Here is a 26,034-nt window from a genome sequence, read left to right as displayed (position 1 = left end):
CTTTGGCTGGAGTACGAAGGTCATCAATGGCCAGATGTCGCGGTAGGCATAGACGACCAAGATGGCGACTGTCACAAGCGACAAGTGGGACGAGTATACTAAGCCCTGTTTTGCCGTGCTGAAGGCATTAAGGACGGCCAGTAGGGATGCATATACCTGAGATTGGATTTGCATCAGGATTAATTGTCATTTAGACGAGTGATCTGCCTACCAGAGCTGCGCCCTGAGCAAAGTTGACCCAGAACTCGTCCCGCCCGGATTTTGTTACAGAGAGCAGTGTGAAAACAAGCAAAATGAGGACACCAGCCAGTCGAGCGAGTTTGAAGCTAAAGATGACTGCTCCGCCTCTGCGCGCCAGGAATCCTTCTGTGGATAGTGCCTCGAACTTTGGCGTACTGATTCCGCGTAGCTTTTGGACTGATTCGAGGTTCCATATAGCACGAGCAGCGACGATCAGCAGTGAAGCTGCGGCGACGTAGGTTGGAAAGACTCGTTCGTCAAGCCAAAGCCTACATGGGAGTCAGTCACACGAACTATTCCGGCGCTTGCTGACGGGCAGATTCACCTCTCGCTGTCACCACCACCTGTGAATGTGGAGGACAGCACCACCTGGAGCTGCCTCGCGTAGTCCATCGCTAGTGGGGAGGGGAAACACGACGCGTGTGCCCCGCAGCAGAGAGCTCCCGCTATGTATGTATTCGGACAACACGTCGCTATCAAACGCTCGGATGGCGTGGGCTTCCAATATTCCGGCCCCGTCGTCGACCGCATGGTTCCTCTGATATACCTCCGCGCAAGCACTGCCACCAGGGACCATTTCCCATGATTGTTACCTCGAAGGTCGTGTCGGTCTGCTGTGCACGGGCAACTCTACCTAACTGCAGAAGCACATCTCCCTGCGAAGGCGGAATTGTAGGTCCGCGGCACTTCTACTCGGAATGCGTCCAACGACGGTGCTAAGCTCGAGTCGTACAGCGGGTGTGTTGCCAGGTTGTCAAGTTGCTGTCCTGATCTTCCATCACCACGACATTCGACCGTACAACGGGTACCGGTACCGGTATCAACACCTTGTTGGCCGTTTGACGCAGCTCCATGCTACTCGTCCACCGTGCTTGTCTACGGATCTGGTATCGGACATACTTGGATGCTCGCTTCGTGAAATAAGGCAGTATGCCCTGAAAGGCAACTTGGCCGTTGTAAGTATCCCACCCTTTGCTCCGAGCAATGACTATGAGCCGGGTCAGACGATCTAGAACATTCGTGTTATCGGAGTTGTGCGACGCCCAATCAAAACCCTTCCCGGGGTCAGCGTCAGCCGCTCGCGGATGACTCGCCGAGCCCGGGCACCCAGGCCTCATGAGAGCCGGCGTGCTCGCTGCTCGCCGCATGAAACATCTACTGCACATGGCGTGTGCCGCCACACCATGGAGCCACAGAATCAATGCCAATTCATGACCCTTGTCTACACAAAATTTGAGAGGCCTGGGCATGAGAACGCACTCGATTACGCGGCTCCGGCCGACTCAACTTAACACCGTTCGAACACCCGATACAGCTCTGGTAAGTGCGCGACCTGCACGACGTCTCTGTCTACCAGTGTCTTTGGTGGCAGCATGTACCGTGTCATTGCGGGGAAGAGCACATGTTGAATCTGCCAGCGCATCGCGGTCTCATCTGCCCTGTCCGCGTCTGTCGAGCCCGATATGAGCGGCTCCGGGACATAGAAGTACGCAAGCTCGCGCAAAAATGTTTGAAAGCACTTCTGTTCCGAGTACCAGTCGACCTGTTGGGCATGTGAGCGCCGTGCGGGCGCAATGAAATGACGATACGCACCTGGGGGCCGAGACGCATGAGGAACAGGGGCAGCTTATCCAGGTTGGGCGTGTAGCCCTTGAGTAGAAGAGGAAGACTGCTAACGTTGCCGTCGGCGTCAATCTCGAGGGAGAAGTACTCCGCGAGCATCTCGCGCCTCGCTGTGATAGTGTCCACAATCATCTATGCAAATGAGCGTAAGCATGAAATACGCGGGAAGGAAGCAGAGATGCCATGCACGTTAACAATGTTTGCCTTGCTAAGCTTGCTCGCTGATGTATCCTCAACGTCCACTGCCAGCTCCACCAATGTCCGTAACGGAGGAGACGGATCAAGCTTGATCCGATGGTAGTCTCCGAACTGGATGAGACCCAGCTGATAGAAAAACTCTTCACTGGGGAGTAGGTCAGACTAACAGAGTACCGGGAGATGACCAACGACGTACGCCAATGCACCATGGTTCATGAGGTACAGCTTTTTGGAATGTTGTACCAACGACAGACATCGTCCAAGGTCAACAATACCAACGAAAACGTGCTTTTGAAGGATCTCTGTGAGCTCTAGAGATGTCATGAGTACAGGCACATTCAGTCCTAACAAGCCCTAGACCGACCTTCATGCTTCACGTCCTCTACCTCCTGCCTCAGCCGCATAACCGATGCCAAGTTACACTCCGAGACAACGATCTCGGGTACTTTGACCACCACAGTTTTTTGTGTTTGCCCAAGATTTGCATCGCCGATCGAAGGCCGTTGCGAGGGCGTGTACACTGGGAACATCGAATCCAACGTACGATCCTGCTGTGAGGTGCGGACCTTGTGGTTCGGTGCCGGTTTCTTCGCGGCTGGGGGAGCGGCCAAGGGGACAGAGGAGCTCGCCTCGCTCAACTCGTCCTCCTCGTCGGGTCTAGCGCGTTTTTTGCCCTTCTTGCTCTGTGAAGCCGTGGGCGCCGTTCCACCAGTGAGCAGAGTCTACCGTCGCGAACCCTCAGCACGGAATTCGCCATAGAGGGCATTTGAATCTGGAACATACCTGGTATTCGAATGTCTTTGACTGGTTCTGACCAATTAGGATAGCGTGGACAGCGTCGCCAATTTTTTGCGTTATTTGCTCCTCGTCCAGGAAATGTACCTCTCGCTTCGTTGGGTGGACGTTGACATCTACGGAACGGGAGTCGATCTGAAGGCTGAGATATACGAATGGGAATGCACCCTTCGGTAGGATTCCGGTGTAGATAGTCTCCAGTGCCTTTTTGATCCTCGACGACTCCACCAGCCTATCTAAGGGACATACGTGTCAAGTAAGTTGTTAATGAAACGAGGCGAGATCTCACGAGTAATAAATAGCAAAAAAACCATCTTCTTTGCCTGGTAGTTAGGGCTAGTAAAAAATACTTCTGCAGACCAGGGTTCCTCCTCATCGACGCGTATGACACCATCTCCAGCCGAAGAGATTCTTGTCTCAAGAAGTTCCTTTGCGATGGTCTGGCCGTACAACTGTCCTATTGCCTGTTTCACCGACGAACCAGATGGCGTAGTGATGTCTGGTGAGGCGGAACCTGACTATATGCGTGTTGGACAGTAGATTATGTATGTTGTGCGACCTGCATACCTTCTTGCAAGTAAAGGAGACATGAGGATTATGCACGGCATACTTCGTTACGACGTCTAGTATCCGAGAATATTCTTCTGATGACCCTCGCAAAGCTGACAGACGCGTTGGAGTGTTATAGAACAAGTTCTCGACCTGCTCAACGGTTAGTACGTGTATGCTTCGTATAACGATCCAAACGTACGGTTATGATTGTGCCGTCGTTGCCAGCACATGCTTTCGGCTCAGTGGGTGAGCCGTCTTTTGAGGCCAGCTTGCCGTCGATATACGCGGCTCTAAGATCTATGTCACAAACTGTAATCTAAAGCGGATGCAGTCGTGCTTACTTCCATGCGCAAGTATCCGATTTGGTCTTCGTGACCACGGAGAGTTGAGAGACATACGAGACTGATGCGAGAGCTTCGCCTCTGAAGCCGTACGTCGTGAGGCGCTCCAAATCTTGAAACGAGGTAATCTTGGACGTCGTGAACCGTTCCGCCAAAATCGGTAGGTCTGCTTTCTGACGTTGCTTAATTAACGCGGTCCCGTGACAAGTGATGGGCGTACCCAAATACCACATCCATTATCCTGAATCTGCAGCAGCTTCATGCCGCCATCTTCCACGCTGACCTTGATGGAGGTCGCTTTTGCGTCGAGGCTATTCTCTAGTAACTCCTTTAGGGCAGAAGACGGCCTGTGAATAATCTGCAGGATTATCAGTCCGGTTCGGAGAACGCGCTGGCAACTGTGGCCAAATTTACTTCTCCTGCAGCGATGCGATTTATCACAGCCTCTTCGAGTCTTCGTATGGGTTTCGGGCCGTTCAGATTGCTCGCCGTTGATTCGTGGTTAGCCGCCATTTGCGAAGAGACAAAGGATGAGGAAGACGTAGCATGTGACGCTGAACGCGGAAAAACATAAGTCGCGAGCCTGGACTGCCACCTATGCTGTGACACGTGTTATAATGTCAACGCATAACAAACGGTTACTAAGGAGGCAAATAATTGATCGAACCTCCCTTTCAAACTTTACTTATGAGTTCTGATCTACTCATTGATCCGCGTGTCTTACTTCGCATTACTAATTTGGGCGGGAGCACATTTCCCCACCGACCACATTTGGGTGCCCCAGTCTACCTCTCACTCCTTCCACTTCTCCGTTTCGCACTCTCAGAAGCTATAAAGCGAAGTGTTCGTCGTCGCTGATGCCACATCATGTCTCGACCGTCCTCTCCTACAAAACAACATGCGGATGTGAGCGCAATTTTCATCGTGCGGAACCAAATTGCGTTGGCTGACGGTCGTGTGCAGGTAGACAGCATCAGCCATAGCTCATCGACTGAGACACCGCCAGCTTCAAGTACAGTTTCTCAGAGAGCGTTGCAACTGCCTTCTAATTCGCGCAGCCGTACCGCGCGCTACCCCTCGCACCTGGGCCGCGGGGATCCTGGACGCGTTTTTCTGCACAAACGCGGGACGTCGCGCAAGTATGAGGCGCTCGAAGACCTGTTGCGGGAAGCGGGTTATAAGGAGACGAGGATTTTCTCGCCGGAGCAGGAGAGAGAGGAGGGGAGAAGAGATGGAAGGAGGGGTGTTGGAGCGGTCGTGGGCTTCTTGACGGGATTGATGCCAGGGGGAAACAAGATAGAGGAACAGCAGGCTGTCTCCAGCAGCGAAGAGGTTCCAAAGGAGTTGCCATCACCATTGTCACTCGCTGGCAAGAGCACACGGAGTTCGTCGTCAACACGACCCGTGGTTATAGAAGACCTGTCTGAAAATACCCCTAGCTCTCTGGGTAGTCCTCAGCGGCAATATGGCCGCATTCCCCTCGGCCTCTCGTCATCGGAACATAGTCCAAGGTTCCAGTCGAGCGCATCTGAGTATCTGCGGCCTCTATCCCAGATATCAGCTGCGCAGGACTATCTTCGGCATATCGCATCTTCGCCAAACATCTCAAAGGCCACCAGGCAGAACACGCCGGCTCACTCGAATAAGCCCGGTGGCTCATCGAGGCTCAAATTTGTCCATGGCGAAGAGCCGCCGCCGATGCCGTCGAACTGGCTGGACTCGGTTACACGAGCGGTGCTTCGCTCATCGGCATCTCAAGCTCACATTGGAAGCTCAAGTAACGCAAATAAGCGGTCCCAGCGAGGTTCCCGTTCGTCAAAGGAGAACCAGCCAGGGTTTTCCAGCATGAGAATGAAAAACAAGGTCCGGCCTGTGACGGGGTCGCTTCGCGCGCAGACTTTGGAGGGTACCGTCACGACGTGCATGGTCGTGTGTCGTTCGGCACCTGCTTCTCGATCATCCTCTCGCGTAGGCGAGAGGCTAGTTCCCTTTGCCGATAGGGGCAAAGCACGTGCCTCGTCGAGGCCCAAGTATCAGAAGACAAGGTCAAGCGGCTCAGACGTCCCGACTCTCGCGCGGTGTAGGCTGGAGAACGATGCCTGGGATCTTGAGCAGACTCGTACAGGCGACGTAGCAGAGGCTGCCGTGTCTGACAATGATTTTTCGGACGACGACGACGAAGGCGAAGTCGACCTTGCGCGTATCCTCGTTCCGCCGAAACGTCAAAAGTCGATTCGCAGCCTGCGACAGCACCTGCACCGCAGCGACAGTATCCGCGCACTGCGTGGCGAATTTCTCCGACCCATGGAGCCATGGACACCGCAAGACGATGACGTAGACCCTTCGCGACGTTCTCGTGGCACGGGCTCGAAGAGCAGACGTGGTTCCATCGAGAACGGGTCCTACGAGCACTGCTATCTGCATGAGCCCCCGTCGTCGGCGAGGGCGCGTCGGGCGCTTCCCAACACTTGGTCCAGCGCAGCTTGACCCGGCTCTAATAGCTTCGCCTTCGTTCGCAGCTTTTGTGCTGGCAGTCCACGAAATGAAGGCACTTACATGTGTCAAAGCGCAGCAGCTTGGCTCGCGCATCTGTATCATGATCCATCTCCTACTACAGGGATATACTCACATTATTCTATTAATGTATGCACCCTTTAACAGCAACGTAGACTCGTTCGCTAACCTATCTCACTTACTTCCCTGCGCCTTTTTTAATTAATATTCGCGTACTTACTCCATTCATTCCTTTGCTTCACCGTCTTATTTACTTGCCTGGGCTGTACTATAGACATGGAAAAATCAAAATATTCCGCGATAATGGAACACGCACTGGCTCTATGGCGGATCACGAAAATTGAATGCATGACAACGAAAATAAAATATAAAATAAGAACGCCACAAAGGTCTCGGTCCTGCTTCGGGAAAGAAGCACGTGAATCCTGACTTTCAGTGTTAGCGCCCGAGTCCTCTTGGTGACGGTTTTAACGAGGGAACGTCCTTTCTGCATTTCTCTTCAATTTCTTCCCTATTTGGCTCGTCATCCGGTCATCTGTGCCCTGCGCTGTTTCCGACAATCTTTTCCCAGTACAGTCGGCAGATTCGCTCTTTCAATATTCTCTTTTCGGTCGTGGGGGCTTCAGAGGTATGAGTGAAGGCGTGCAGATTACTATTCCAGGTGCGTCGGCAGTCTCAGCGTGAGCATTCCTGTGACGAACTTACCCGCTTTGAATTGTCCCAAAGACTTTGATGACGATGATAACTTCAACTCGACCCCCGTCTTCGGCCGGACAAACGCAGGAGGCTTCTGGGGAGCTGCGCAGTCTGGTTTCGACTCACCAACGACCTCGACCCCAGTCATAGACCGCGATGACCGTGGGTTTTTTCACGCTAGGGGCGACTCCGTCGCCTCTGAAGATTCTTCACACTCTGTACATACGTCAACACGAAAGTTCAAGGCTCCATTCGCGCACTCTGCGCAGTCCTCAGTCGCGACTACCAACAGCTCCCCGTTCACGAAGAAGCCATCTTTTGCATCTCTGCGTAATGCGTTCAAGAGCGCGAAGTCTTCCGACGTTGCACCGCCCTTGCCCACAATCAACCATGAAGCATACCCTGTGCTGAAGAACCCTTTCAACCGCTCTACCTCGTCTCTTGCACATCATGCACACGGGCGACCTTCCATACACACCAGTCCATCCCAGATGAGGCCCGCTACTCCTGCCTCGAGCGACATGAGGTCTCGTAGCAAGTCCAAGAGCCATACGCCGGCAAAGTCTCAGCACTCGCACTCCGGGTCTATCTTCCACAGCTCCGATGCAGGCAGCGACTTTGGTGGCGGCGCATCCTACATGCCATCCTTCTCTCCACCTCCTGTTCCGCGCGTGCCCTCGGCCCTTGGAGCCATGTCAAGTCGAGAAGACCTCGACCTGGACGACAAAATTGTGGTTGAAGCGCGGACACCTTCGGACTTTGCTCTACACGCCATCTTCATACGCTTTGCCGCGCGTGCGGAGGATCTAGTGGAGCAGTTTGTATCTCAGCCACTCGTGAGTGGTCAATTATTCGTTGAAGGATTGAGGGCCGACGTATGCTTTTTTTTTGTGCAGGACCGCGACCCTCATTTAGAGAACTTCATGGGCTCGGGTGTGGACCTTAAGTTTGATGAATTGTTGCGATCGCTTGGCAAAGTCGCCCAGAAACATGCAAAACCTGTCGTTGATTCTCTCTTGCGCTGGCGGAAGAGTCAGAAGGACGGCAGTTATTCAGACCTGCAGCATATCTATTCAAGAAACACGAAGGTCGGGCGTATAAACGACGTGAGCTCGGTCATCCACGAACGCAGACTGCAGGCGTCGATATACATCACATGTCGTGCACTCGTTACGGCTACACAATCATTTTCAAGAGACTCGTTGAGCGACACACTCGGTAACCAGCTGGAGGAGCTAACCTTCGCGCAGTTCCGGAACCCTGATGTGAAAATGCTGATGCTGTCGCCTAACCACCGAGCGAACTCGGACCTGTATGCAATAGTACTGGGCAATCTTGCTCTTCACAGGTTAGTACTCTTCGTTGTCGCATGCTGGACGCTATATGATAGCACATTATAGGTTCGAAAGCGTCACCGACAGATTCCGCGTTGAACTCGGTCCCGTGGCGGCTGGCCAGGTTCCTAAAGATCTGGATTCCAAGTACGAATACCTCGTCAAGGGTCTGCAGCACGTCCAGATTAAGGTTTATCCTCCGGAAGCCTTCGAAGAGGGTGCAGAGTTCCTGGACTCGCTATCGAAATCTTTCGAGCATGCTCATGGCAGCAGGCTGAAAAGGGCCTTTGCTGAAGTCCTCGTTCAAATGCTATACGATATTGCCAAGGTACGATGGGCTAGGTTGAAATATACCAGGACACTAACCATAGAGTAACAGACGGCCCAGGCCGAAGTTAATCATCCGCAGTGGGCGAAAGCGATAGAGATCATTTATCCAAAAGCGAGAGACATGGCGAACAAGCCTCGATACTGGGATGTCGCTTACCCTCTAGCTGTTATCAGTCTTTGCGTCGCACCTCGCGAGTATTTTCTTCGTCACTGGCAAGGCTTCGTAGATGCTAGCCTCAACAAGTTGAAGGCGAGTGCTGTCTGTGCGCACGACCGATACTCATATTGACACGTCCACAGGAGAAGCCCGTTCGGATACCCATAATGAACGGCGTGCTGCGCTTATGCTGGACATATCTGTACCGCTGCCATGAGCCCGCTTCAACGATCCAGATGAAGATAGATCCGCTACTGGAACATTTCTTTCCACCCAAACGCCTGACGGTTCTGCCACAGGATGACCGGCACGAGCTCCTCGTGTACCTCATCCATTTTATCCTCGGCCGTAGCTTTGATTATGGTAGCGAAAAATGCCTCGAGCTCCTGCAGGAAAGAGCCATCAGCAGCTCACAGTCCTCGAACGTGACCAGCTACCTTGCTCCGGATCGAATGTCCATTGCGCTTCAAGCTATCTTGTTATCTGTTCGTTTGTTCGACGGAGACGACCCGATACCGTCATGGCCTTCAAGCCCAGATTTCATGGTCATTCCTGATTCTCTCGATTACCCGTCATCCTCAAACATAATTCCTCCTGGGTTCCTGAAGCCCAATTGGACCGACTTCCTGGATAGGGTCAGCGCAGTCGTTTGTGCTGTCGCTGCTTCCTGCTATCAGTACGTCGGCAAGATGTCTATGTTAGATGACCAGTGGTCTGCCGTGCGATTGAATCCATCATACGAAGAAACGCACAACTACATCATACGGCGACACGACGAGGGCTCCATGGCATATCCTGTTCACTTCGTATCTCAGATCAACGTTCTCGTACTCTGCTACCGGTCCTGGCCACGGTGTCTACACTCCTCATTATCCCTGGATAGCGCACTGGAAATGCTCATTCGTGGCGTTATCCATGTCGAGCCTGCCGTCTGCGACACGGCCTTCTTAGCTTTGGAGCGGTTCACGGCGGACTTCAAGTACAACTGCGCCCTGCTTTCGCAACTCATGACCATGCTCTTTGACCCTCGAAGCGTCGCCTCCGACGGCTCTGTGCTTCGTCTCATGACGGAGTCGTCGAGAATGACGAAGCTTTGGGGTCGTGCTGTACAGAAATGGGCGGACCACATCAAGGAACGGACACGAGATTCCTTTGCCGAAGCGGAGATGGAGCTAATCGCCTTGAATATAGCCGAACTCGAAGCGGCTGCGCTATTCATGCTCAGCCATGTGAACTGGGCTGTCTGCAACGCAGGCACGAAAACGATCCGCCTCATTGAAGCAGTGCGCAAGCACGTACCGAATGTTGCTGCTGACGAGTCCTCTGCACCCGCATCCGTCCTGTTGGGTTCGCTGCCCAAGTCACTCCTGGATGGCAACGATGACCTACTCGACGATGCAGAACTCGCTCGTTTACGTAAATGGCGGGATTCAGAGAGGGAGCATGTGTTCCTAAACATGGCGGAGAGGGATGACAAGGAGGACCGCGCGCTCTGGTGGAAGCACACGTACCCATCGGTCATCCAGACTTTGTCCGACCAACGGTCCGATGCCATCGCGGCTCTCAGAGAGAAATTAATTTCTGCGGTGTTGCGGTATCATCCTTTTATCGCCCAAGTGTCTGGTGTCACTGGTCGAGCTCCGGGAGTCCCACGTTCGGCTTCAATCGGCAACCGCGAGACATCCAAAGTTTTCATGGACAACAAGTTCGCGGTGCAGCAATGGTACATCTGGACCCGACTTCTGTGCATCACTGCACCAGTCTCCGACTCTCGCGGCGCTTCTAGCCCATCGTCTCGTAGCCACACGCGCGTGCGCTCAGAATCCAACGTGGAGCGCGAGAGCCTCACCACGTCCAGGGACTTGTTCAAGTACCTCGCCCCTTTCCTTGACTCAGACATCTCGCTATTTCAGCAAGCTGCGGTAGCGGGCATCAGCTCCCTTCCTGCGTATGGCTATTCCCAGCTACTTGAGGACCTCAGTACCCTTGCGTCTCGCCAATTATATGACGATGTTCGGTCAAAAGGCTCCATACCGAACTTGGGGCGCATTCGCAGACCAGAGCGCCTCTACACTGCAGTGGCGCGGATCTACTTCCTTACAGCGCAGAACATGCAGAAGCAGCGGTCGTCTGGGAAGCAGACTGCCTTGACGCACATCATCAAGTACATTCGCAATATGCAGACCTTCCTTTCGTCGTACGAGAATCGCGATGTATACTCCTTGCAGCGACTCCGCCGATATTTCTGCGGCGTCGTGGAGCGCTTCTTCGATGGTCTGGCGGTGCTAGCAGACACCGACAGGTTCGTGCCGTCTGGCATGTATCCCTCTCTATACCGCTTGTGCGAGGAATGGTGCCAGCTAGGAAAGCAATCGGACGACGTGAAGCAGCGCCTCATATTCATGCAGACGGCCGCGTCGAGATCGATAACGAACCCCGCGGAACAAGCTGATTGGATCCAGAAGTTTCAAATTGAAACCAAGAGCCTGTCAAATGCAGCAGCCGGCGCGATGGCATCGTTGATTGTAAGTGTGATTCGTGATGCTCATAACTACATCCAAGCTGAGCCTGCTCATAGCCAAAAGCATATTTCACTCCTGAAGTGTCAGCTTCCGGTTCACCAACCGAGAAGGCAACCTTGGAGCAGAGTAAGCCCCTCGAGGCCGCTCAGATCTTAGACCGGCTGGTAGCATTCCTCGCTTCCTTCATGGATCCTGTCCGAGATCACGGAAAGTGGGTACTCTCATGGGCTCGAAGCACACAAAAGTCTCATACATGGTCTACAGGAGAGGCCTGAAATCTTTGCTGGCCAATAAGCGCTACGACGTGGTCTTCGCGGATGAGGTCATGCGTCGAGCTTTCGTCGTCACTCGGGAGTCCAATACAAGTAACGCGCTCTTCTTCGAGGCGGTAGCGGACGTCATTCGCACCGGCGAACACGGTTTCTCACCCAGTCAAATCGTCTGCTTGGGTCTCTCGAATCTCTCCCATCCTGACCAAACGGTCCGACGCCGAGCATATGATATGCTGGAAGTTATTCACGAGCAATATGACCGTCTTAGATCTATCGCTCACTACGAACCATTTGTGGCAAGCCATGCGCCTAGTGCATACCTGGAAGCTCATCGCGCAATTTCGGACGCCCTCTCCCAGTCGCACTCCTACCAGGCTGTGAACGTCATGCAGCAATTCTCACTCTGGATCCCTCGGATATACGACGCTCTTGAAGACGTTGGGCGAACGCTCATACTTCTCCAAAGTCTGGAGTATTGGGTGCCATACATCGAGCTCATGATACCGGACAGATCAGAGTTAACGCGAGACGGAAGCGTGGCGATGTACAACCTCATATCGTTAACAGCTCGCTACGCTCAAAAATATCCCGGACAAATTACCGCTCTCTGGTCACGCTTAGTCGAAGCGCGGGATCATTGGAACTGCCATGCTGTCATTCGCTTCCTCCTGGAACAATCGCAGAAAGTAGGCAGTACCGCGTTCGTGAGCTGTGCGGCGAAGATCGTCGCATGCCTTTCCGCTAGCGAAGAGGGCGATATCGTCCTCCGGGGACTGTGCGACATCATTATCCCGGCCGCGATGTTGCCGGCCCTCGACCACAAGCTCGGTATGCCTGAGGAAGAGGACGTGGAATTGTGGTCAGACTTGGATATCCTCTTCCCAGACCAGCCTCGGATTACTCTCGGTCTAGCGCAGTTCGCATTGCTTTTCCTTTCGGAAGGTGCTATGGCGTATTGTGCGGAACTGCAGGACCGCTTGCCTGTCCTGTTGCATATCCTCCTATTGCATCTAGATCACCGCCTCCAGTTTGTCCAGCAGTCGTGCCGCAATATGCTCTCAGAACTTCTCCGTTCTTGGATCTCAAAGTACGACAAGCTACATGATCGCTCGGCTTATGCCTCACGGGCCGAGCTACGCGCAGCCATTACCAAGATCGAAGACTGCATCTCCGACTCCACGATCTGGAAAACGGACGACCCAAATTCAGAGGTACAGCGACTCTGTTCCCAACTACTCGAAATTCTCGGGCCTCTCGTCCCTGATCTGGAGGATACGTGGGGTGCTGTTGCCCTCGACTGGGCAACGTCATGTCATTTTCGACCGATTGCATGCCATTCACTCCAGCTGTACCGCAGTTTATCGCCAACACCCTCCCAGAACAACTTAGACGCCCTGCTGGTCCGACTGTCTAACATCGTTGCAGATGAAGATCCCGGCATGCATCCGTTCACCACCGAGCTCCTTGCGACTCTCACTACCATGGCCTCTGCAGAAGACCTCAACATCGTACTAGTTCCCCAGATATTCTGGTGTGCTGTCGCTTGCTTATCGACGACATCGGAGACAGAGTTCCAGCACGTGCTCGAGCTTTTGCATGCTCTTCTGTCACGGCTTGACCTTGACGACCAAGGCACTACCGAAGCTCTCTTATCAGAAAGACCACCTTCGTGGCACGAACCTGCCTCTTTGCAGGCGCCACTTCTCACAGGACTGCGTTCCTCGAAGACATCACAGAGTACCTTCAAACTTCTGCAACGTCTAGCCAACGTTGCGGATGGCTGCATCATCGACGCTTCCGAGGGTCGCCTTAGGGATTTGTACACGGCTGTCTTGCCGTGGTGCTTGCACGCCATGGCGAACGATATCTCGGACGAGGCATTGCAGGACTTCGCTCTGGATATCGGCTATCTAGCGGAGCAAGAAGAGCGTGGAAGCATTACCAGGATAATGACTTCGTTCGCAAAGAACCGCTTCCGTACCAAAGAGGACTTCTTGCGAGAGTCGGTCGCGAGTCTGCGTGAACACTACGGGATGGATCACTGGAGCGATGTCGTGACGCTCCTGGTTGGACTAGTCCTCAACAACGAGAAGTGGCTTCGCGTTCACACCCTGCAGATCCTCAAGGTCTTGTTCCAGCAGCGGGAGACGAAGAGCTCGGTCGACGTTATGGGGTCGGAACTGCTCATGCCTCTGCTACGATTACTCGAGACAGACCTTGCGCAGGAGGCATTGGAGGTTTTGGAGGAACCGATGCGGATATCTGGGGGTCCAGCGGCGAAACATGTACTGCGCATGAGCTTGCACAACCATCTCACTGCCAACGTCAAAGAGGTCGAGTCGGTAGCAGAAATCTTTGGCATCGCAGAGGAGTCCGGGTGGTGCGTCCCGCGGTCGGCCGCCAGGCGCGAATGCTGCAGAATGAACGTTGGCGCAGTATGCGATCTACATAAGGCTCCCTTGCGACCGTCGCAGATTACCTTCCACGAAGAGGACATGCTGGCACTTTCGGAGATGCACCGCTTGGAGGAAGATGACCTCGGCGATCTTGTCCAGAACCTGCACGAGTTGAGCAGCTTTTTCCAAGACGACACTCACGGCCTTGTGGTACCCAATAGACAACTGGAGGCGCGTGTGGCAGCCATTTTGGCGAAGTCTACCGACTCGTCAGCTGATGCCCCTGCCACTCCATTCGGCGACGTCTTCGATGTTATCACGTCGGGTTCTTCAGATCTATCGGACGACGATTATCCTAGCGACGTGGAGTCGGACCTGTTTGAGTACGATCTTGGGAACTAGATTTTGTTACATATAATCCCTCGTTCTTTTCCCCCAATTCTCTTCTTTTGATTGTTTTCTCGGACACACCAGATATATTGTATCAGTAGCTTCGTCACAACATCTCACGCTCGAATTCGTTTTGCTTTTGACCTCTGTTCTTCAATAGTGATTGTCTCGCTCGAGCAAGCTATTCGGTTTATTGTAGTATACGCGCACGTCTCAACAAGTAGTAACATCTCGGAAGCTCAGTGTACGTACATGCGCCAAGTACTTATCAGGCTTTAAGCCTAGGTAGGTGTTTGGTTGATTGGGTTCATGATACAGTAAGGTAAATTCACAACAACATTTGATCAACAAAGTATTGTGATAACTTCTGCCACTAGCGCAAATGGCGGGGAGGGAGGCTAGCGAGCCCCTGTCCCTCGTGCATCTGCGGTCAGGAGGGCGTACGCTGCTGACAAACCGTACCTAACACCCCTGAGCAGGTGAGCTTTATATACGCTACCGTTTCTCGACTCCGTTCCCTCATCTTCCAGCTCTCTTTCCCGAGAGATGTCGTACTCCGGGAAGAAAGGAACAGCAGAGCCGCAAACTGGGAAGAGGGGATCTTCCGCCAAAGCCAGCACCGAACCACCTGTCTTGTTCATCCCAGCTGATGTCGAGCAAGATCCTGTAGCTCTCATGCAACTTGCATCCAAGCTGTCTCTTGACAGCGGCAACTTTGTGGATACCAAGTTCTATGCCTTCTCACGACGAAAAGCATCTGGCACGATATACGCACCCAAGGCCATTTACGCCAACAGCTGGATACTCCGCGCGAAGTCTCCTCAGTACATCGAAAACTGTGTGTCGTGTTCTCCCGTGCTGTGCCCGCCTTTGTACAATTAAATGTTTCTATGCAGTACTTTTCGAAGGCTATGATGCCAACTGTACCATCGGCCCTCTAGATAGCGCTATCCCTTCATATCGCGAATGCCTTGGCAAGGCCAAGAGTACTAGCTACGACTCGGACAGCGACATTGAAGACGATGACGACGATATGGAGGCGTCCCGCAAGTCTGCGCTTGGCGCTCCCAGCACGAAGGATGGCAGGTCGACGCCAGTAAGCCATTCACCAGTGCTGTACCTACTGATTGCTGATTGCCTCAACGCCGGTTCTCAAGGCACCTCACAACTCAGTCCAAGCCAAGCCGGATTCCGTACAGGAAGACGAATCCCGGCTGCCAGGACAGAAAGGCCGGATTATCGTGCTGCAGAGCTTTGCCTATCGACGTGCGCATTCACATCGTACAGCCACTAAATGTGTATGGTGTCTTACCTCCTTGCCGACAGATGGAAGGCATTCGTGTACTACCTATACACCGGCAAAATAGAGTTTGCACGCCTGAAGTCGCAGAAGCCTGCAATTCAGCCCCTCGCAAAGACTGCACAGATGTCGACGAAAGCGCCTCCGTGCTCTCCGAAGTTTATGTACAAGCTCGCGGATGAGGTGAGCCTGCGCGGACTGAGTATATACGCCGAGTCGAACTCATAGTAGTCTTGCACTCAGCTTGGTATCTCGGAGCTGAAAAATCTCGCTCAGGCGGACATTCAGTCCAAGCTGTCTGGTGACAATATTCTCGCGGAGCTGTCTTCTACCTTCACATCACGGTGAGCGTACCCGGTCCGAGTTTGCTCAGGTGAATATATATTAATTGCTGTTGACAGATATGATGACATTCGTGATATGGAAATCACCTTAGCGTGTGATCAGACGAAAGACGCACTCAAGGCAGGCATGTCTTCTTGGATGAATGCTATGCCGGCAAACATCCTCAAGTGCAATGCTACCGTAATTGGTTTGCTGGTTGAGAAGTTGGCGGCCACAGTGACGCCTGCGCCTGCGCCCGCGTCCTGCCGCTACTGTGGCAACCGAGGTCGTAATGGCTTTATCACCCACTTCTAGTGCTACAGTTGCACAACCTAATTTCCTTCGTAATTCTCTTTTAACCTGGCACAGCTTGTGTTTCGTTCTTTCGTCTCGTAAGCGAGCTCTGGAGACAGGTCCGAGTTGTATTTCGTTCGTGTTCGTTTACGCAGACACATACCGGATAGCTGTTTCTAGCTACGAATGCAATTCACTCTTCATCGCAACTACAACAGACCTGAGCAGCAGTGATCTAAGCTATTGCGAAAGTATAACAGGCGAGGCCCAATTTTGAGCGTCCACTCTGTTTAGTACGCCCTGATGGCATATGCCACCATGCTAGTGCTAACAGTGCATCAGAGAAACCACGCGATCGAAGACGATATGTACCAGAACCGTAGGAGGTGCGACCACCGTTCACATACATAACGCAAGGACATTGCTGCGGGTCCCGAGGCACGCGCGTCGTGGTTTCCTTTCCCACTCACTCCCGCTCGCTCCCGAAGCGCGTGAGAAGGCGTGAGAACGCGCGGGGGTCCCGCTGATTACGATGGCAGTGCCCCTGCGCTTTTGGCGTTCCGACATGCCCTATTCTTGAGGACGCCTCATGTATGCTTTGCGGCATTCGCGCTCAAACCTTGGCTGACACCTGTCTCGCACGCGCTGAGAGCTCATATATATACACGCTACCTCCGGGTGGTGCATCGCATACTTCTTCCCAGCCCCGCTCCCGCGTCTTCCAGTGCGTCTCAGCTGCTCAGCTTTTCTCGAGAGATGTCGTACTCCGGGAAGAAAGGAACAGCAGAGCCGCAAACTGGGAAGAGAGGACCCTCTGCCAAAGCCAGCACCAAACCTTCCGTCTTGTCTATACCAGCTGATATCGATAAAGATCCTGTAGCTCTCATGCAGCTTGCATCCAAGTTGTCTCTTGACAACGGCAACTTTGTGGATACCAAGTTCTATGCCTTCTCACGACGGAACGCATCTGGCACGATATACGCACCCAAGGCCATTTACGCTAACAGCTGGATGCTCCGTGCGAAGTCTCCTCAGTATTTTGAAAACCGTATGTTCCACTTCCCTCGTACTGTGCTCGTCTCTTGACAGCTGATTAAACGTCTCTGCAGTGCTCTTCGGAGGCTATGATGCCAATTGTACCATTGGCCCTCTAGATGGCGCTGTCTCGCTAGACCATGAATGCCTTGACGAAGCTGAGAGTCTCGGCTACGACTCGGACAGCGATATTGAAGACGACGACGACGACACGGAGACGGTACCTCCTAAGACTTACCGCAAGTCTGCGCTTGACGCTCCCAAGACGAAGGATGATAGATCGACGCCAGTAAGCCACTCGCCGTACTCACTGTTTGCTAACTGCCTCAACGCCGGTTCTCAAGGCACCTGACGACTCGGTCAAAGCTGAGCAGGAAGACGAGCAGGAAGACGAATCCCAAGTGCCAGGACAGAAGGGCCGGATTATCGTGCTGCAAAGCTTCGCCTATCCGACGTATGTCGCACGCGCATTCACCATTGTACCACTGCTGACGGTGAATGGGATCTTACCTCCTTTATCGACAGGTGGAAGGCATTCGTGTACTACCTATACACTGGCAAGGTCGAGTTTACACGTCTGAAGTCGCAGAAGCCTGCAGTTCAGCCCCTCGCAAAGACTGTGCAAATGTCGGCGAAGGCTCCTCCGTGCTCTCCGAAGTCTATGTACAAGCTCGCGGATGAGGTGAGCCTGCGCGGATTGAGTATATACGCCGAGTCGAACTCATAGTAGTCTTGCACTCAGCTTGGTATCTCGGAGCTGAAAAATCTCGCTCAGGCGGACATTCAGTCCAAGCTGTCTGGTGACAATATTCTCGCGGAGCTGTTTTCGACCTTCACCTCACGGTAAGCGTATTTGGCCCGATTTTTCTCGGATTGCTCGTCAACATGTTGATTGCGGCTGACAGATACGATGACATTCGTGATATGGAAATCACCTTCGCGTGTGACAAGGCGAAAGACGCACTCAAGGCAGGCATGTCTTCTTGGATGAATACTATCCCGGCAAACATCCTCAAGCGCAATGCCACCGTGGTTGGTTTACTGGTTGAGAAATTGGCTGCCGCACCAACCCCTGCGCCTGCGCCCGCCATACAGAAGCCTACCCATTGCCCCAGCTGCAGCTACGGTCGTAATGGCTACCAATTCTACCTCAGGTGCAACAATTGCAGCTACAACTTCAGTAATTCCTTCTAGCTTGGTATAGCTTGTGTCCCGTTCGTTCGTACCGTATGCGAGCTCTGAAGATGGGTCCCATCTCGCCCGTGTTTGTTTACGTAGATATATACCGGACAGCTCTTTCTGAATGCGAATGCAACTCACACTTGTCCAGCATATCCGAGCGGCGGTGATCAGAGCTAACGCTCCACAACAACAAGGGTACAACGCCAAATTTGAGCATCCACTGTGATTAGGGGTGTTCAAAGTTCGCGCGCAAAACCGATTCACGGCCGCTTCGAGAGTCGTTTCGAACGAAGCGAAACGCGACTGAAGCGCGCGTAGACTTTTAACACCCCCGACCACGAGGGAGTAAAATCGAAGTGCTGGCGGCGCGAGGGACACATCCGCCTCATTCCTAATGGTCTATATACACTCCATTATACCTGTAGCGGGGCTCCTGCATGCTCTCAGGGAGCGAAGATGCCTCCAAAAAATTACCTGTTGGTATGCACCATGGGGCGGCCGAGAAATACTTGTATGGGGACACGCTTTTCATCGTAACATGCAGAAAATAAGTAGCAAAATATGAATATAAATTGATTCCACTGTCACTACTCCATGTGCATGGGGTTATTACAAAATTGATGCAAATAGCACAGGAGGAGGGGGAGGGGGGTGCCAAGGACGGGGCGAAGCGGGTTGGTCTGGAAAGCGAGCTTGAATCGAGCGAAAAGCGGCGTGCGAAGCGGCTCTCAGGAGCCGCTTCGACGAACGACCTCGATTCGACGCGATTCAGCACGATTCAGCCCGAATCGTCGCTTCAAAACCCCGAAACCGCGCCGCTTCGAGTTTCCGTTTCATCGTCTGAATCGCCATCAAAGCGAGTCCAAAACGCGTTCAAAGCGAACTCTGAACACCCCTATTCTAAGGGCGGTGTATCAAAGGAATCATGCGGTCGGGGACGATATGTGCCAGAACAGTGGGAGCATGTGGGAGTTGCTATCACAGGCGCCGCTTTTGATAGCGATGTGTCCACACACATAACGCAAAGACTCTGCTGCGGGTCCCAAGGCACGCGCGTCGTGTCTTCCTTTTCACTCGCTTCTCGCAGCGATGGACTACAGGGGGCAGCCCCAGACAGTATTGTCCTCCACGTTCACGGGTGGTGGCGATGGCAGAGAGAGGTGAAATCGCTTGTAAGCGCCGGAACGGTTCATGTGACTAACTGCCATGGCAGGTTCTGGCTCGACAGACGAGTGTTCCCGTCCTATGTCGCCGCAGCTTCACTGCTCGTACTCGTAGCTCGTTCTATATGGAACTCTCAGCCATCCCGAAGATTGGTTGGAATTAATGCTCCAAAATTCGAGGCACCATCCGCAGACTCGGAAGGATTCCTCGCGCGCAGAGGCGGAGCAGTCATCGTTATATTCAAACTCGCCCGACTGGCTGGTGTCCTGGCTTTGCTTGTTTTCACACTACTCTCTGCAGCTAAATTTGGTCGAAACGAGTTCTGGGTCGACTTTGCCCAGGTCGCGGCTCTGGTAAGCGAGCCAACCTGTCTGAAAGGTAATAATTCCTGATGCAAATTCGTTATCAGGCGTATGCATCTCTACTGGCCGTCCTCAATGTTTTCAGCGCTGCAAAGCGGGGTTTGGCATACTCGCTCCACTTGTCACTTGTGACATTCGCCATCTTGGCCGTCTATGCCTACCGCGACGTCTGGCCATTGATGACCTTCGCACTCCAGCCAAAAGATGGCCATGAAGGAGTATTTCTGTGGACAAAACTTGCACTTGCTGCATTCGTGGGTGCAATAGAGCCAATGTTTGAACCGTATCCGTACGTTCCGTACAATTCAGATGTGAGTGGACGCCTCTTCTAAGGCTCAAAGACGGCCACTGATAGCCTCCTAGCAACCCCGGATACCCAGTCCGGAACAAACGGCTTCGCTGTTCTTCTTCATCACATACATCTGGCTCGACCCTACAATCTGGCAAGCCTACCGCATCCCTCATCTACCAGCGGACGAGCTGCCCCCGTTGTGCGATTATGATGAAACTCAGAATTTGATCAAGCGTGCCTACCCAGTAAGACATCTTATGCGCACCGTATGGCAACTATGACGTTCACTGTGCCAATACAGAGCTTAGACACATTTTCCGGAGCCAAGAAGCGGCATCTCTTCTGGGGCCTCATCATTATTTTCCGCCGGTCGCTCATCCTTCAAAGCATTATGCTCATCATATTCGTATGTTCTTGCTAAGTGGATTTGACCCCGCGTTTGTTTCATCCGGGTTGTCTGCTAGGCCATGGCTGCCATTGCTGTGCCTATTGGTACCAACCGGCTGCTACAGTATGTCGTTCCGGCCATGCGGTAGCCAACTGTTCACCATTGTACAGCTACCTCGAGACTGATGGTGAAGGTGCAACAGTCAAGCCTTGGGTCTGGATCTTATGGCTCGGTGGTGGGCCAGCCATCCAGGCAACTGTCTCCCAATATTATCTTTTCCTCTCGGTGCGCATACAGCCTCGTCGCATAGACAACCCCTAACCTGACTCCAGACTGGCACCCTTGTCCGTGTGCAAGCAATTGTCACCTCCTTAGTCTTTGATCACGCACTCCGTATCCGCTTCAAAGCTGAGACTGGTGACAAAGAGGCTGATGTCAAAGAAGCGTCCGCTCCGTCCAGCTCCTCAGGTAGTGACACGAAGGGCTCCGCCACTCCCGACAACGCCTCCGAAGGAGGCGACGACAGGACAGTTCACTCACGCGCCGAGACGGGCTCCTCGACTGCGACCGCTGGCACGAGCTCCACCACGACCACCGCGACTGTGGTCCCGCTAGCGCCAGGCAAGGGCAAGGACGATCACAAGGGTAAGAAAGAAGACAAGAAGGATGATAAGAAGGATAGCAAGAAGGGCGATGTGAAGAAAGGCAGAAACTTAGCAGGCAAGATCAATAATCTCGTGACGAGCGATCTCGACAATGTCACGAGCGGCCGTGAATTTCTGGTCGTCGTGCTGGCTGCGCCGCTTTTGTTATCATTCGGATTGGTATTCCTGTACCAGGTCCTCGGCTGGAGTTCGTTTGTCGGTCTAGCTGTGATGATTGTGCTGCTGCCTGTCCCAACGTGGGTAGCGTCGCTCATGCAAGGGGTGCAGAAGCAAAAGATGAAAGCTGTGAGATTGATCGGGTTGCGTTGCGCTGTCATTATGCTCACACTATCTGTGTCCTTTAGACGGACGGTCGTGTACAAAGTGTCACGGAAGGTAAGCAATAGCCATTGAGCTGCACATGTCTAGCTGACTTAGACATCGTCGTAGTCATGAGCGTCTTGCGCATGGTCAAGCTATTTGGTTGGGAATCGCGTGTCAATCAGATCGTCGTAGACACACGAGAGAACGAACTCAACTCCATATGGAAACGCAAGGTCCTTCGTGTGACGAACAGCTGCGTCAAGTAAGTCCCGATCCCGAAGGTATATATAGCTATCTCTAATGATACTGTTGCAGTTATTGTATCCCGCTGGCTCACATGGTCGTTACCTACGCCGTCTATGTAAGTACTTACCGCCCTGGTTGACGTGATAGCTAATATTGCCATAGACTCTCATCATGAAGCGCGAGCTGACCGGTGCGTCAGCAAGCCGTCCGTTAAGAGGCGCTATTGGTTTACATGTTGTATCATTAGCTTCAATTGTTTTCTCTTCAGTAACCGCTTTCGAAATGATGCGCAGCCAGATGTCCAGGGTCATTCAATTCATTCCGATGTGTATTACCGGTAAGTACAGAGTAGAACACTCTACATAGTAGCTAGTCCCGCTAACCAGTCCATATCGCAGCCAACGTCTCTCTGGGCCGTGTCACGGACTTCTTGCGTGGTGTACGTGATACTTCGCAGCGCATGCTCTTTAGAGCTTCTAATGCTTGTACTTTAGACAGAGCTGCTCGACGCTTTCACCGAGACCCCTGCTGAAGAGGTCGTGACTGACGCCTCCGAGGTACACAAGAATGACATCGGATTTGGACGTGCCAACTTTTCCTGGAGTAAGGAGAAGGATGACGGCACACTGACACCCTCGCGCCAGACATTCCGCTTGCGCATCGACGACGAGGTTCATTTCAAGAAAGGAGCCTTCAATCTCATCATAGGACCTACAGGTTCCGGCAAGACGTCTGTTCTCATGGCCCTCCTCGGAGAGATGCACTACATCCCACTCGGCCCTGACGCGTGGGTCAGCCTCCCACGCGGAGGTGGTATCGCATATGCCGCACAAGAGTCGTGGGTGCAGAATGAAACCATCAAGGAGAACATCCTGTTTGGCGCACCATACGACGAGGAGCGATACAAGAAGGTGATCTACCAATGCGGCTTGACGCGTGATCTGAGTCTATTCGACGCTGGAGACGCGACTGAGGTCGGCGAGAAGGGCTTAACGCTGAGTGGTGGGCAGAAGGCACGGATCACGCTTGCACGGGCTGTGTACTCGTCTGCGGAGACGCTGTTGCTGGACGACGTCCTCGCTGCACTTGACGTACACACATCTCGGTGGATCGTGAACAAGTGCTTCAAAGGCGAATTGATTCGAGGCCGTACTGTGCTTTTGGTGGTGTGTTTTCAGGGTTATTTCCCGATTTGCACTTGATAACCTCATATTCGTAGACGCACAATGTAGCCATGGCCAGTCCGCTCGCAGAGTTCGTGGTATCTTTGCGGGACGGACACATTGTTGGCCAAGGCTCAGTGAGCGACGCACTGATGAATGATGCGCAGCTCGAAGAAGAGTTCAAGCACGAGGAGGAGGTTATTGAGCTCGACGAAGCTGAAGACGTGACAGCTGTTATTTCCGGTCCTGCGGATCCTGGTGCTCCCGGTAAGAAGAAAGAAGGCAAACTCGTTGTCGCTGAAGAAATCGAAGTCGGTCACGTTAGTTGGGCAGCGTGTATGTCAGGTTTCTTCCGGATTCAATTAAATAGAGCTGACACAACGTGTTCAGTCAAGCTATTCTTGGCTGGTCTTGGAGGAAGATTTCCGTTCCTGTTTTGGATACAGTACATATTCGGCTCGAGCATGGCAGAGGTATTCGGCGTTCTCGAGATGTGGTGGCTTGGGTACTGGGCTCGACAGTACGCGTTGCAAGATCCTAGTGGCGTTCGCGTCGGCTTGTGAGTCCGAAAGCCACAAGTTTCTTGTCATCTACTGACTAGTACTTTCAGCTACCTCGGCATCTACTGTGCTTGCGTTGGCGGCATGGTCATGATGCACGTATATGCCCAGCTGATATACACCTTCGCGAGCATCCGCGCTTCGCGCGCCATCCATGTCAAGCTCGTAAAGTCCCTCTTAAGCAGCACCTTCAGGTGGCTAGACGTCACACCGATGTCGCGCGTAACCACCCGTTGCACTCAGGACATCCAAGCCAGTGAGCAGCCCTATTTGTGCCAGTCGTACCGGATGCTCACGCGTGCAATCAGTCGATGGGCCGGTTCCTCAATCCCTCGATTACGTTTGTGAGCTTCGTTTTCTTCAGCTCGCGCTCCTTTAGCTAAGAATCGTGTCCAGTCCAGATCGCGCTCACCTGCACGATCAAGGTCGGTGCAGTTTGTATCTTCACACCGTATTTCCTCCTCCCAGCAGTCTTCATCGCCGGGTTTGGCGGTTTCCTGGGCGAGGTGTACATGAAAGCCCAGCTGTCGGTCAAGCGTGAAATGTCGACTGCCAAGGCACCTGTTCTCGGCGTGTTTGGTAGTGCCATGACCGGTCTCAGTGAGTAGCTGTTGTTTCTTTAAACCACATTGTGCTGATGGTTATATAAAGCCTCTATTCGAGCCTACGATGCCCAGCAGACCTTCAGGATCATGATTCATGAGCGCATAGACCGATATGTTCGTGCCGCCAGGTCGTTCTACAATGTCAACCGGTACTTGCACCCTTCCTACCCGTACCTTATACCGCTGATCGGCGCGCGAATAGATGGATCGGAATCCGTCTCGACTTACTCGGGCAGCTCTACACGGCCTCTCTCGCATTTTACTTTATCTATGGTCCAATAGGCGTGAGTCCCTCTGTGGTTGGTTTTGTCATCAGCCAAGCTAGTGCGTATTCGGCCCGGATCACCGAATGAGAGTTTCTGTCTGACGACATCCGCAGCGGGCTTCAGTGACTTGGTCAAGGTGTTTATCCGTCTCTTGAACGAATTGGAAGGTAAATCGCCCTTCGCTGCTGCAGTGCATCGTCGCTGAGCCTCCTCGTAGTGAATGGAAACAGCTTGGAACGTGTTAAGCAATACGTAGACATTGATCATGAGCCTGAGCCTGAACCCGAGGGCGTGCCTCCGGCGTACTGGCCCTCGGGTGGTGATCTCCGGGTCGAGAAGCTCTCCGCCCGGTACTCGCTGGATGGTCCGAAGGTGCTGCAAGATGTCACTTTCCACGCTAAGCCTGGCGAACGCGTCGGGATTGGTGCGCGGCTTTATTCCATGAGGTCTCGGAAGCTTTGCTCACGCTGTTGCGCAGTCGGTCGTACGGGCTCAGGCAAATCCACGCTGACGCTCGCTCTTCTGCGGTGCATCTACACAGAGGGCAAGGTCATCTACGATGGCCTCGACACGAAGTCTACCAACTTGGACGCCTTGCGCTCGAACATCACTATAATCCCACAAGTGGTCAGTATCTGCGCGCCACTTGATTGGAACTCTCCTGAAACAGATATTTGCGTGTATGTAGCCCGAGCTCTTGAGTGGGTCTCTGCGCCACAACCTCGACGTGTTCGGCCAGTACGACGACGCGACGCTGAATGACGCGCTACGTGCCGCCGGTCTGTTCTCTCTCCAGAAGCTCTCTGACGAGAGCAGGATCACACTCGACATCGAGGTTGCAAGTGGAGGTGGGAACCTGTCGGTTGGGCAAAGGCAGATTATCGCGCTCGCGCGGGCGATTGTGCGCCAGAGCAAACTGCTGATCCTGGACGAGGCGACATCAGCCATTGGTGCATCCACCTAATGAACCTCGGTAGATCCATACACTTACTTGATTAAATGAACAGACTACGAGACCGACGCGGTCATCCAGTCCTCGCTGCGCACGGAGCTCAAGAGTGACGTGACAGTCATCACCGTCGCGCACCGTCTCCAGACGATCATGGACTATGACAAAATTGTTAGTTGCACCCATCCTCCCCCCTCTGCCTTTTAACGCTGACTGACGACGCGCAGATGGTGCTTGACGCCGGTCGCCTCGTCGAGTATGATGCACCCATGGTGTTGTTGCGGGAGGAGGGAAGCTTCCTCCGCGCGCTCGTGGATGAGAGCGCGGACAAGGAGACGCTTTATGCGATGGCGGAGGGCAAGGCGCGGCCCTAACTCTATATCATTTTTCGTGCCATTTGTGCTATATTGACCGTCTTGTTGAGTTGCTTCTGTACTTTCTGTAGGCTTTGTATGATACCCTGATATGCTACTAGTTCTCCCGCTGGGCCACAAGTGCCCTCAGGCGTCCTGGCTGTGACTCGAACTGTAACGCCAAAGGCAATCACGAGACAGACCCAGTAACTCCTAGCACAAG

The 26,034-nt window shown here is 53.2% G+C and overlaps 6 protein-coding genes across 6 annotated transcripts; 5 read left to right on the top strand and 1 right to left on the bottom strand.

Moving 5' to 3' along the window:
• Positions 1–1,155: 1,155 nt before the first annotated feature.
• Positions 1,156–4,342, bottom strand: PHACADRAFT_119030 (uncharacterized protein). Its single transcript, XM_007394711.1, has 12 exons — positions 4,164–4,342; positions 3,970–4,107; positions 3,750–3,922; positions 3,608–3,698; positions 3,424–3,558; positions 3,146–3,374; positions 2,845–3,092; positions 2,426–2,783; positions 2,258–2,372; positions 2,053–2,206; positions 1,834–1,995; positions 1,156–1,783 (listed from the first exon to the last, which is right to left on the bottom strand). Exons 1-12 carry the CDS (start codon positions 4,260–4,262, stop codon positions 1,529–1,531), a joined length of 2,157 nt encoding a protein of 718 aa, XP_007394773.1. The 5' UTR covers positions 4,263–4,342; the 3' UTR covers positions 1,156–1,528.
• A 154-nt stretch (positions 4,343–4,496) lies between these two features.
• Positions 4,497–6,572, top strand: PHACADRAFT_254348 (uncharacterized protein). Its single transcript, XM_007394710.1, has one exon. It carries the CDS (start codon positions 4,617–4,619, stop codon positions 6,234–6,236), a length of 1,620 nt encoding a protein of 539 aa, XP_007394772.1. The 5' UTR covers positions 4,497–4,616; the 3' UTR covers positions 6,237–6,572.
• A 321-nt stretch (positions 6,573–6,893) lies between these two features.
• PHACADRAFT_172641 (uncharacterized protein) lies at positions 6,894–14,847 on the top strand (the record flags this gene model as incomplete). The annotated part of the gene is made up of 8 exons (XM_007394709.1): positions 6,894–6,924; positions 6,990–7,795; positions 7,856–8,307; positions 8,360–8,621; positions 8,673–8,882; positions 8,924–11,305; positions 11,359–11,513; positions 11,567–14,847. The coding sequence occupies 8 exons, from the start codon at positions 6,894–6,896 to the stop codon at positions 14,370–14,372; spliced, it is 7,104 nt and encodes a 2,367-aa protein (XP_007394771.1). The 3' UTR covers positions 14,373–14,847.
• Positions 14,848–14,864: 17 nt separating this feature from the next.
• Positions 14,865–16,621, top strand: PHACADRAFT_183507 (uncharacterized protein). Its single transcript, XM_007394708.1, has 5 exons — positions 14,865–15,198; positions 15,257–15,626; positions 15,687–15,843; positions 15,892–16,004; positions 16,062–16,621. Exons 1-5 carry the CDS (start codon positions 14,907–14,909, stop codon positions 16,297–16,299), a joined length of 1,170 nt encoding a protein of 389 aa, XP_007394770.1. The 5' UTR covers positions 14,865–14,906; the 3' UTR covers positions 16,300–16,621.
• A 371-nt stretch (positions 16,622–16,992) lies between these two features.
• PHACADRAFT_254342 (uncharacterized protein) lies at positions 16,993–18,644 on the top strand. The gene is made up of 6 exons (XM_007394707.1): positions 16,993–17,326; positions 17,388–17,602; positions 17,658–17,767; positions 17,839–17,995; positions 18,056–18,156; positions 18,219–18,644. Exons 1-6 carry the CDS (start codon positions 17,035–17,037, stop codon positions 18,505–18,507), a joined length of 1,164 nt encoding a protein of 387 aa, XP_007394769.1. The 5' UTR covers positions 16,993–17,034; the 3' UTR covers positions 18,508–18,644.
• A 748-nt stretch (positions 18,645–19,392) lies between these two features.
• PHACADRAFT_208107 (uncharacterized protein) lies at positions 19,393–25,972 on the top strand. Its single transcript, XM_007394706.1, has 28 exons — positions 19,393–19,655; positions 19,709–20,012; positions 20,069–20,332; positions 20,385–20,558; positions 20,615–20,719; positions 20,778–20,824; positions 20,872–20,986; positions 21,034–21,651; positions 21,711–21,741; positions 21,796–21,931; positions 21,985–22,030; positions 22,078–22,105; positions 22,163–22,252; positions 22,314–22,354; positions 22,410–23,081; positions 23,135–23,414; positions 23,469–23,637; positions 23,689–23,894; positions 23,947–23,982; positions 24,035–24,238; positions 24,290–24,392; positions 24,446–24,567; positions 24,623–24,676; positions 24,727–24,933; positions 24,988–25,136; positions 25,198–25,459; positions 25,517–25,629; positions 25,686–25,972. The coding sequence occupies exons 1-28, from the start codon at positions 19,585–19,587 to the stop codon at positions 25,830–25,832; spliced, it is 4,794 nt and encodes a 1,597-aa protein (XP_007394768.1). The 5' UTR covers positions 19,393–19,584; the 3' UTR covers positions 25,833–25,972.
• The last annotated feature ends 62 nt before the right edge of the window (positions 25,973–26,034 follow it).

The sequence above is a fragment of the Phanerochaete carnosa genome, assembly GCF_000300595.1.
Source record: "Phanerochaete carnosa HHB-10118-sp unplaced genomic scaffold PHACAscaffold_4, whole genome shotgun sequence".
Classification (NCBI taxonomy): Eukaryota; Fungi; Basidiomycota; class Agaricomycetes; order Polyporales; family Phanerochaetaceae; genus Phanerochaete; species Phanerochaete carnosa.
The sequence above is the reverse complement of the archived record's forward strand: the minus strand, read 5'-3'. Positions and strand labels throughout refer to the sequence as shown.

Excerpts from the sequence above, each read along its gene's own strand:
- PHACADRAFT_119030 (XM_007394711.1), bottom strand. The coding sequence starts at position 4,262 with ATGGCGGCTAACCACGAATCAACGGCGAGCAATCTGAACGGCCCGAAA. Across the intron at positions 3,559-3,607 it reads ACGACGGCACAATCATAACC|GTCGAGAACTTGTTCTATAA; the intron begins GTACGTTTGGAT and ends ACCGTTGAGCAG. Across the intron at positions 3,093-3,145 it reads TTTTTTGCTATTTATTACTC|ATAGGCTGGTGGAGTCGTCG; the intron begins GTGAGATCTCGC and ends TATGTCCCTTAG.
- PHACADRAFT_254348 (XM_007394710.1), top strand. The coding sequence starts at position 4,617 with ATGTCTCGACCGTCCTCTCCTACAAAACAACATGCGGATGTGAGCGCA.
- PHACADRAFT_183507 (XM_007394708.1), top strand. The coding sequence starts at position 14,907 with ATGTCGTACTCCGGGAAGAAAGGAACAGCAGAGCCGCAAACTGGGAAG. Across the intron at positions 15,627-15,686 it reads GCAGAGCTTTGCCTATCGAC|ATGGAAGGCATTCGTGTACT; the intron begins GTGCGCATTCAC and ends CCTTGCCGACAG. Across the intron at positions 15,844-15,891 it reads TGTACAAGCTCGCGGATGAG|TCTTGCACTCAGCTTGGTAT; the intron begins GTGAGCCTGCGC and ends AACTCATAGTAG.
- PHACADRAFT_254342 (XM_007394707.1), top strand. The coding sequence starts at position 17,035 with ATGTCGTACTCCGGGAAGAAAGGAACAGCAGAGCCGCAAACTGGGAAG. Across the intron at positions 17,327-17,387 it reads TCCTCAGTATTTTGAAAACC|TGCTCTTCGGAGGCTATGAT; the intron begins GTATGTTCCACT and ends ACGTCTCTGCAG. Across the intron at positions 17,768-17,838 it reads CAAAGCTTCGCCTATCCGAC|GTGGAAGGCATTCGTGTACT; the intron begins GTATGTCGCACG and ends CTTTATCGACAG.
- PHACADRAFT_208107 (XM_007394706.1), top strand. The coding sequence starts at position 19,585 with ATGGACTACAGGGGGCAGCCCCAGACAGTATTGTCCTCCACGTTCACG. Across the intron at positions 20,987-21,033 it reads AATATTATCTTTTCCTCTCG|ACTGGCACCCTTGTCCGTGT; the intron begins GTGCGCATACAG and ends ACCTGACTCCAG. Across the intron at positions 24,239-24,289 it reads TAGTGCCATGACCGGTCTCA|CCTCTATTCGAGCCTACGAT; the intron begins GTGAGTAGCTGT and ends GGTTATATAAAG.